Raw genomic sequence first — 10458 nt, forward strand, 5'->3', positions numbered from 1 at the left:
TTCATGTCGACTACCAAGCATTCAGTAGGAAAATAAATTGTATAAGCTTTAAAGTTATACATCTTAATATATGCAGTGTCTTGTAAAAGTATCCATAGTCCATTTTGTCATGTTACAACCACAAACTTTTTGTATTTAAATAGGATTTTACTTTGGTAATAGGTCGACATGCAAGCCAAAAAGTTCAAATTCAGTCACAACTGACTCGAGCAGCTTCCTTCATGCTCACTGCCTTCCTGGCATGTGACAAGTTGCAAACTGAACTGTTTATGGCTTTCTTTCAACAATGTTTCTTTTTTTTTCTTCTTATCCAACTGACGAAGTGCATGACTAGTACTGTCAATAGATTCCTCAAGCTGAGCTGTTGATCTCTGCAGCTTCACCATGGTTACCATGGGTGTCTTCTCTGATTAATACTTTAGTCACAGAAAAGCTTTTCTTAAAAGGTAAAACTGGTTGAACTGGATTTTATCTAGAGGTTTCAGAACCAAGGGGTCAGATTGCAAATACACACAGCGCACTGTGACATAAAATCAAATTAAAGGTATTGAGGTTTTTGGTTGTAACATGACAAAATGTGAAAAAATATTTGGAGTTTATACAAATGTGGAGCAGCGTTTTGTGGCCACTGACTGTTAAGTACTGCTTCTCTGTTGTTGCTGTTTATTACATCACAATCTGTCTGCAGACTTTACTAAGATCTTCTGAAAGCTGAGAACATTCTTTCGTTTCTGCTATAGACGCGCCATCTATCGCAAGAGTCATCACTGACATACTGTTTGTCTGTTTGCCTTACAAATGGTGGGATTTCCACTTTTTTTGTGTTAAGCATAGTAACTACAGCTGACAGATAAATTGTGATGAACACTACTGATTTATGCACTTTGAATTCCTTTGCCACACTTTGCCAACGAAGGGGGCATGTATGCAGACACAGGGTGAAAACAAGTTGCAGAAATTTGTAAAGATGGAAATTCATACATCCTTCGCAGTTTTTTTTTAAGTGTAGATCATTTTGATTTCTAAAGGCACAAAGGATAAATTGACACGAATGGGTATTAAAGTCTCAAAAGTCACATAAAATTGTATGTTACATGTTGAAGTGTTTCAGACGAGGCTAAACACTCGTTTAGCCTCGTGATGTTGCCATCCAATAAGGTAAAAAGTAAGAAGAGTTCAGTTCAGTTAAGATGGTTGGTTAGTTTATTTTTATTATTAAGGAAAAATAACCTGATGCAATTTACCTTAAGATAAAAAAAAAAACAGCCTAAACATGAGTTTATTTTTATGTAAGTTGCCTAATTGAGTAATGGGAATTATATTAATTCTAACAGCACTTTATTATTTTCTTCTTCAGCTCCATAGAGTTTTAAAGCTGACGTAGTAGCACTTATTCCACATAAAAAAGCCGATACAGTGCACATGTGTGTCTTTATACCAAAAGATTATAGGAAATAAGAAAAATTCTTCTTGAATTAAATGTGTCCTTGGCAGGTTCCTCAGACACAGAATTTTAACAAAACTGGTTTTGAAGTACATCCCACAATACTTACTTGGAATGGGATCAAGAAATGAGATTGGACTAATTAAAAACCTCTTGAAATAATATAAATCCATCAAACTGCATTCTATCTTTCATGTTGGAAGTGAATGACATAATGTGACAGCAGTTTTATGGCCTCATTGGAAAATGTGTTGGGGAAAACTGTGGAGAAAGGCTAAAATGTCTTAAAAAAAAAAAAAATTCCCTTCTCACCCTCCGCGGGTGGTCTCTCTCTTTCATCCTCTGAGCTCGGGTCCTCTACCAGAGGCCTGGGAGCTTGAGGGTTCTGCGCAGTATCTTGGCTGTGCCTAGAACTGCACATTTCTGGACTGAGATGTCTGATGTTGTTCCTGGGATCTGTTTGAGCCACTGCTCCAGTTGGGGGGTGACTGCCCCTAGGGCCACAGGCACCACTGTGGTCTTCACCTTCCAGGCCTTCTCCAGTTCCTCTCTGAGGCCCTGGTATTTCTCCAGTTTCTTGTATCCGGTTGGTTCGCCATTACCATCTTGTGTGTCTGGATCTGGAAGTCCCACAGGATCTTAGCTCGGTCATTCTCCACCACCTTTGGGGGTGTTCCCCACTTTGATCTCGGGGCTTCCAGTCCATATTCTGCACAGATGTTTCTGTACACTATGCCCTCCACTTGGTTATGTCGTTCCATGTACGCTTTCCCTGCCAGCATCTTGCACCCTGCTGTTATGTGCTGGACTGTCTCATTTAAGCAATTCTATCTGTCCCTTATTCCCTACTTGTAACTTATGCTGAAGATATCCAAAGTATGAAGGAAAACGAAAAATGTTTCATATTCTAGATTTTTTTTTTTAAAGTTATCACCTTTCGCTTTGATTACATTTATTCCACAGTGCAATTTCTCAATTCGTTAGGTTTTCTCCTGAACTGGTTTTAATCCGTTACATCAGAAATCACTCAACTAAGTAAAGGGAAAGTATTGTCCATTGTTACTTGAAGACGTCAACATCAGAAAATCCGAAAAATGTCGAGTATCGTTGCAAAGACCACCAAACGCTGATGAAACTTGTTCTCAAAAGGAATCCCTGTGAGGAATGGAAGACCAATAGTTGCCTTTATCCAAGGGTTGACTTCTATATGCATGGTTCACACTGTAAACCAGTTTTTCCTTCATAATTTGGATGTTTTCTGTATTAATCCACAATGTAAAAAAAAAAAAAAAAAAAGTGAGGAAGAACTCTGAAATTTGAAGATTTTGCTGGCTCGTATATTACCCTAGAGATCTACTGTTCTGCTGGTTTTAGATTCAACCTTTGTCCAACACACTTGAATCAAATTAATGGCTCATTACCAGGTCATTGCCAAATGTGATGGCATGCTTAAGAGGTAATTTAAGAATTTGATGCAGGTGCTCGAGCAGGGTTGCATCTAAAAAATACAGGATGGTCGATCTCAAGTACTAGAGTTGGAGACCCCTTCCCCAGAGCCATCAAATATGGAAAAGAAATCAAAGAAATACTTCTGGCTCTTTTACTGTTTGTTCTCTTTAGTGGTTCATCATTAGCTCAACACAACCTGTGACATAAATGCATCATCGAACTTGGTGCTGTTGCAGTTTACTTTTGACATTTCTCTCACAAGAGCATTAAAAGTAAACACAAATGCCAAAAATGTTTAGGGAAATTATGCAACTGTTGCATCCTTCTTCAGAATTGAGGGCTTTTGCTTCCATTTATTTTGGGGTGAATGCTGGGATGAAGAGGAAAGGAGGCACATTATAAATGTGTTTTTGGAGGGAATGTGTCTTGTTTTGTGTTAAAGCTACCCATGAAATGGGATTTTTTTTATTTTTGTGTGTTTTGGATTTTGCAGCTGTGGGTCATTTCCCCCATCCACTGATTTATTCCTCCATTTTGTATGATTTCCTGTTTTCTGCCTGTAAACATGGTAATGCCAATAAAATATGGAAAAAAAAGACCACAAATAATTATAATTAACCTATTAATTATGGATATTTTTCCGAGTAAAGTCATAAAATGGCTTCTTCTTACATAAGACCGTAGGAAGAATTTAGAAAATGTTACCAAATTTAATACAGGAACAAAATATCACCCCATATGATATAAATGCACATGGTTGGTATGAAGCATCTCATGGCAGAGATAACATGTTACCCAGAAAAATGTGAATGAACGATCAAAACTACTAAACAGAGAAAGGGGAAAATGACCAGTGCCTGGGTCAGCTGCTAAAAAAAAAAAATGTGTCCAAAAACTATTTGATTTTGTGGCCTTGCTTAGAAAAGGGCCGCGTCTAAAGTCATTACGAAAACTCTTGTTGGATGTTGAAGAAAAAGTATTGTATGAAAGAATCTAGTGGTTTATTGTGGTCTGTTTGCTCATCTTTTTTCTGTGTTTATGCACATTTTTTGTTAGTTTTTTAAATGACTGTTTTCTCTATATTTGTTCAAATATCTGGAGCCTCAAAACTGACTAAACCGAGTTGGCTATTGAATTAAGAAAGAGATTACACAAACGTAATAATTTCTACGTTTGCTGTTGGTATTTGTCTTTCAACCTTTTTGTCTGCCTTAACCTATCATATTTACAGTTCTTATATACTATGTATAATATAGAAATTAGTCTTGTATTATAATTAAAATTATACTATTCAATTATAGTAGAAGAATGACTTCTATTATAATAAAATATATTTAGAATTAAATCAGTGAAGAGGCAAAATTATACATATTAAAATGACTTTAATACTACATGATATGTAGATTAAAAGGGGAAAAAATATGCTAATAAATTCGATTTGACATCATTTAGAATCACAATAAAAATTTGCTAATAATAATGCATGTAATTTCTGTTGTAATTTCCTAATGATTGGTAGAAAAAAAGCTAAAATGAGGTAAAAAGCGATATAACGAAAACAAAGCCTTAGTTTTAATGTGACTGTGCACTTAAATCTAGCCAAACACTCCTGAATGTCAGCAGTGGTAAATGCTAATTTTGTTCATTGGCTTCTTAGCTGAAATGTTGCCAGCAGTGCTAATGTTAGCGCTGCAGCAGTTGTAATATTTTAATAGCTTTTTATACTTTCATGTTTTGTCATTAATCAGTGAGGACAAGATGAGACACTTTCATACTTTCTAACAGGCCTGATCAAAATCAAAATGCATAGCGGCATGATTTTGGGGATCATGTACAAAAAGAGAAGAGATTTAGTTTTGTCAGCTTTGGAGCTCCTTTGGCAACTACAATTTTTTAGTTTTTCTTTTTTTTTTTTTTTTTATATGAGAACCTTTGATTAGCTGCTTTAAGATTGTATATCTCATCCAAACCCCTCATTGCCCCTCAGCCAATACCACCATATTTAAATCTATATATATACCTTCAAGTGTATTTCCACTACTTATTGCTACCACAGCATTGAGAAATCATGAAATGTATTATTAATTGGTGATTCTCTGCTCTATAATGTTAACAGTACAATATGCATTGGGTGATTCTGGTATTCACAACCCATGTGTAGACAGTAGTTGTCCCATTCAGCTATAATAACACAAAAACAGTACAAGGACATTAGAGTCTAGAGGTGCTAAAGACAGTAGGCTGTATTTTTTTGTTGTTGTTCCTTTATTGTAATATTGACAAGTGTTAACTGTCTGTAACACAGTAGAGCATTATGAAATCATTTCAATATTAAACAATATAGATATTATTGAATATCTGCATGTCTTGTGTTTGTTCTTATGCATACTCGTCTGTTTGTGCATTGTGTTGTATTTCTTGTTGAAAGAAGCAGGGATTTTGACTTTGCTGCCCTCTGTTGGGCAGTAAACATATGTGTCAAGGAAGGCTTTAGCTTGGTTGTATCATTTTTATTCAGTTCAGTGAAACAATATAGATTCTTCTGATATAAATGTTCAAATCACTGTCCATTACTTGCAAAAACGCATACAAAAATTTAATTGCAGGGGGAAAAAAATCATTATTATACCACAGTGCTGGTTAGAAACTCTGTGTGGAAAAATCAAGTGAACATGTTACTACTAATCTTTCATTAAATCCTAATGTCTTTGAAAATGAGTGTGTCCCGGAAAAGTGTAAAAACGGTGCAATTATTTCCAAGTCAATTTCCATTGCAATTCAGGAACTGTGGAGAGCTTCACATCTTGGTGAGACGCAGGGTGTTCAAGCGGACCCCCAGTACTGTGGCCCCAGAGGCATACTGAATTTCTCTGAGAATCCCGTTCCACTTCCCCTCCGTCTCATTATACCTGCGAAGGTTTAATAGAAGAGTCAAGTTGGCTTGAGTGACATCCTTAATTGCTAAACAGAGAACCATACTTCTGGTTCTGAGCTCGTCTCAGTTTCCAGATTTAATTTAAGGGCAATTCTCAATTATTTTTGCAGGACAGAAGAATTTAAAGAATTATATATTGAGAGAAGTTGCACCTCCAAATGTCATTCGTCTCTTTGGGAAGGATTTCATCACTGTCTTCTAAAGGCATCATGGCAAAACCTCCCACGGCGTAGAGAGAACCAGCCAAAGATACAAGACTTGGAGAGCTTCGCTCCTGAGGAAATGGCTCGAAATCTGACCACCTGCAATATGAAAATAGCCGGCATACATAAATAAACTCACAGTTAAAATGGCTGTTTAAGAAATAAAAATAACAGCTGTGATGAAGTTGTTTTAGATTAAACTGACTTAGAAGCTTTATTAAAAAAAAATGTCCCCTTTGTTTTTGGTGAAAATAGTCAGTTTAAATCGAATCACATCTGCTGCATTTCATACAGAAATATGTACTTAAGGTGGTCCCCATTAAAACTGCTAAAAGTTTTTATACAAAATATTTTACAACTAATTTCAAGCCAATGATAAAAATGTTTTTTTTTGTCTCTATATAAATGATTGAGTGAATGTGTGAATGGATAAATGACTGCGTAAATCACTTTAGAGTCCTCAGACTTGATAAGGCGCGAGCTGTACAAGTGTAGGCCATTTACCATAAGGACCCCTGCTAAACCAACATGCACATGTTAATATTAGTCATTTTGTCTTATCTTTAAGCTAAATTTAATTCAACATATTTTATAAACAGATATTTTATATGTTTTAAAGAGAAATAGGGCTTTATTAGTCTGCTGAAAATGAACCAGTGAACCAGATAACAAGGCCTATTTTAAACATCTGAATTGCAACCTGAAGAAATAATAAAAAAAACAGGTTTTAAATAATGACTGGAGGAAGGAGGAAGGAGTTGTCCAAACCAATCTGGCCATGATGTAGTTGATCCCTAAAGCTAATAATTGGTTCTGCCACCCATGGCAGCAGCAGCTGTCAACAATGTTTTATATTTTAATCATAAATTGTCTGTTTAAGGTTCTCCAGCAGTTTCTTAGTTGGCTTTTGGACTCGGTGCAGAACTCACGTGTTGGTAGCGATGTCGTACACCTCCACTGTGTCAGTCAGGCCGTCGTCGGTCACTCCTCCCGCTACATATATTTTGTCTTGATGAAGAGTGGCTCCGAATAAGGAGCGTGCCGTCTTCATTGGGGCGAGCTCTTTCCATTCGAACCTCTTGACATCGTATGAACACATCCTCTTCAGACAGTTCCTTTTTTAACATATGACAGGTTTCCTGTGTTACTTTGATATGGTGTGATTGTAACATGCCGACTGGAACGTATACTCACTTGTTGTCTCCCTTCCCTCCTATCACATACACGACATCTTGGTGTGATACGGTTGAATGTCCATAAACCGGGTAAGGAATTGACTCGGACTCACCCCATTTGAACGATCTGTGAATAATGAATCACAGAAGCAAGTGAAAACAGGTTGTTTTGAAAGATCACAACAAGAAATTCTTTTAATTGCAACTTACTGCCTGTCATAGACCAAAACTGTATCCAGTGTGCCCTCCTTGTCTTTCAGTTCCTTCCCTCCCAGAACGAAGATGGAGTTCTCACCTTCGGCCATCCCAAACAAGAACCTCGGAGTCGGGAGGGGAGGCATCCCGAGCCAGTCGGTACTAACGGGATCATACTGTGGTCACAGAAATATTTACAAATTAGCTCTGCAGTTAAAGGTAGAGGCTGGTTGTTTTGCTTCTTGGCCACCTTATACATTTCCTTTCCTTTTGATCATTTTGTAATCAACTTTCTCTACTCTTATGCGACTCTAGTAAATAACATCCACTATCTGGACCTCCATATTTCATGAATCATATTCCTCAAACACACATCAGAAATAAAATAAAAATTGGATTTAATACAAAATTCTTAGAAAATAAAAAAGTTAAATTATACATGGGATTTGGGGATTTTTATAGCTATTTCTTTTTCCATAACTCATGAAAATACTTAGCTGCAAAGAACAGTGAACTAATGGTTTAAATGGATAGGCATGAAAGAATTTGTTTACTGGTACAAAATAGAAATAGATAATTGGTAGATAAAAAGGAGTGATTTGACCAGGAGCTACTAAAGGTGTGAACTGTAAACAAGCTTGAAGAAAGTAATAAAGCTCTGATTGTTTTCCTAAAGAATAGAAATAACTTTAGTAATCCTAACTAATCTCAGACTGTCTTTTTATATTGTGTATGTTAATATCTGGTCTCAACTTTACGGTGAACCTTCATAATTTTATAATGACATCATTTAAAAGTAAGATTCAAAATGTTTTTTTGTAATAGTTTTTTTCCCCCCTCAAATTAATCAGATTCCAGATGTAACTTTATAATGTCCTTTTAGAACAGCTTTCATACCTGCAGGAAGTAGGAGCACAGAGGGTCCTCCTTGTTCTCTTCATCAACAAATAACCCTCCAATCACAAAGATCTGGTTCTCCTTGGTGACCAGGCTGACGTGGTTCTTGGGAACCTGCGTGGAAACCGACGCCATGAAGCAGTCGTTGCCTGACGGGTCGTACCCCACGGCGCCGGTGTCGTTCACCATCAGTATTAGGTCCTTGACAAACATCCCAAATCGCAGGTTATCATTTAGAATAGCCGGTAGAAGATTTTCTTCGTCCTCTTTGTCTTCAGTTTCTCCATCTTTCGCTGCCCCTCCATCTTCCGTTTTGCTCTTTTTAATCTCTGGCATTTTCCCCCCTCGAGCATCCTTGACCAGCTTCAGCTTCTGCTGAAGCTCTGGATTAGCAGAGATGAGTTGGTGTTTCTCCACCTTTTCTTTCAGGTAATCGTCCGTGACGAGACGCAGACGAACACAGTCCAGCAAATCGGGGAGTTCCTTCTCTCTGCTCTCAGTGTCCCGGCACACCCATCGCATCAGAGCCTCAAAAACAACCTCCTCTGTCTCCACGTTCAAATTGTCATTCGCCAAAATGGCTGCCACCTCGGTTGCGTTAAGCTGGAGGAAGTCTTCGTCTTTGGAGATGAGCTGGAAACGCTCACAGGCATAGTTCCGGGCGGAGACGGCCAGCCTGGGACAGTCCAGCATCAAACCGAGCCTGAAGATGGCCAGGCAATTGCTGAGGCTGAGGCGCTTTTGCAAGAAAGACACGCAAACAGTGAAAATGGAAGGAATCTGGTACATGTTGGCAACGGCAAAGATGTCCTGGACGTTCTGCTCTGTGACGTTGATCTTCGAGGTGTACAGGTACTTGAGGATCAGACCGATGACACCGGGCTCGACGTCCTCCAGCACAATTTCTCTCTTTTTGCTTTCATCCAGGTCAGACAAAAAGATGGACCGGAAGTATGAGCTGCAGGCACACAGCACCAGCCGGTGACAAGGGAACTCCTTGTCTTTGATCTTCAGGACGCAGTCCACCAGCTTGTCGTTCTCCAGCAAATCATACAGGCCATCCTGGAGGAGAGTCTGCTGGTACAACCTGGGCTCATCCATGGGATTTATAGGCACAGCCATCTGAGAAGTCTTTAAGATGATACGGATAAAGTAGAATCGGATCCTCTTTATTGCAGAGAATTTGGCTTTCTAGTCTGGAGTGGCTTTACATGAACGGCGACCCTGCTCACCGGCTGAATCCTGGGACGGCCCGCTTTCTCAGCTGTCATGACCCTTCAACTGAGCTCCAACTGGAGGGTTATTTTTAGAGTGCTTGCTTGCTTTAGAGCTATGGGGGCTTTATTCTGGAACATTGCTGGAAATGCTATAACCCTGCCTCTGTCCGGCTTTCTTGCCTCCCACTCACCCGCTCCCCTGGATAATCCGCCCACTCTCAAACAGCTGAAGCATATCTCACTGGAAGAATTTCCAATATAGCAAACTGTGATACTTCGCGAGGCCTCTGTGACCAATTCAACCTAGCCATGTCGTCATTGAAGTTGAATGTTATCCCAACTATCTCAACTGTGGTTGAAATTCAAGGCTGGGTTTAATTTGCCAAGAACAACAATTTAAGGGGAGGAAAGGTACCTTCTAAAGAGGCGTCCCAATTCAGAACTCTTGACGTCTTCGGTCCAAAGCTGATCCCTTGACAAATTAAATGTTGTAAAACGAGTCCAGCAAACGAAATGTTCTGTATGTTCATCTTTAATGATGCTGAAACCGGAACCTGAACAAGTGAAACGACCCATATACCAACCATTAAGATAGTCCCTGTTGCCCAAGATGGTTCTTGATCTCGAGTGAGAGTGCACTACCTATGAGGTACCCAAATGGGGCTGGAACCAATCGTGGTGGGCCGGTGGCCTCAAAGAGTGAAATCACTCAAAACCCAGATTTTACACAGTCCCAACAGATTTGCACAAGCGGTACCAGTCATTCTGGGTGCTCCAATTCATCTCAATTCTCTCTTCCCTAAAATCCTGGAGAGACTTGTGATTTTTGTTGGTTTTAGTTATCCGGAAAGTCACAGGAAGAGTATACATCGTTTTAAGAAGCCGCTCATGGCATCTGTTATCACCTCAAAAAATAATTCACTGTGTGAATCCACTTAAGTGT

The 10458-nt window shown here is 38.7% G+C and overlaps 1 protein-coding gene across 1 annotated transcript; it reads right to left on the reverse strand.

The window, feature by feature from the left end:
* Window positions 1–5388: 5388 nt before the first annotated feature.
* On the reverse strand, window positions 5389–9544 carry klhl40b (kelch-like family member 40b). The gene is made up of 6 exons (XM_014969932.2): window positions 8299–9544; window positions 7417–7577; window positions 7226–7333; window positions 6961–7146; window positions 5981–6130; window positions 5389–5802 (listed from the first exon to the last, which is right to left on the reverse strand). Exons 1-6 carry the CDS (start codon window positions 9418–9420, stop codon window positions 5691–5693), a joined length of 1839 nt encoding a protein of 612 aa, XP_014825418.2. The 5' UTR covers window positions 9421–9544; the 3' UTR covers window positions 5389–5690.
* Between the last annotated feature and the right edge of the window lie 914 nt (window positions 9545–10458).

Source organism: Poecilia mexicana, unplaced genomic scaffold (genome assembly GCF_051168715.1).
Source record: "Poecilia mexicana isolate PSO_F unplaced genomic scaffold, ASM5116871v1 scaffold_20, whole genome shotgun sequence".
In the NCBI taxonomy this organism is placed as follows: Eukaryota; Metazoa; Chordata; class Actinopteri; order Cyprinodontiformes; family Poeciliidae; genus Poecilia; species Poecilia mexicana.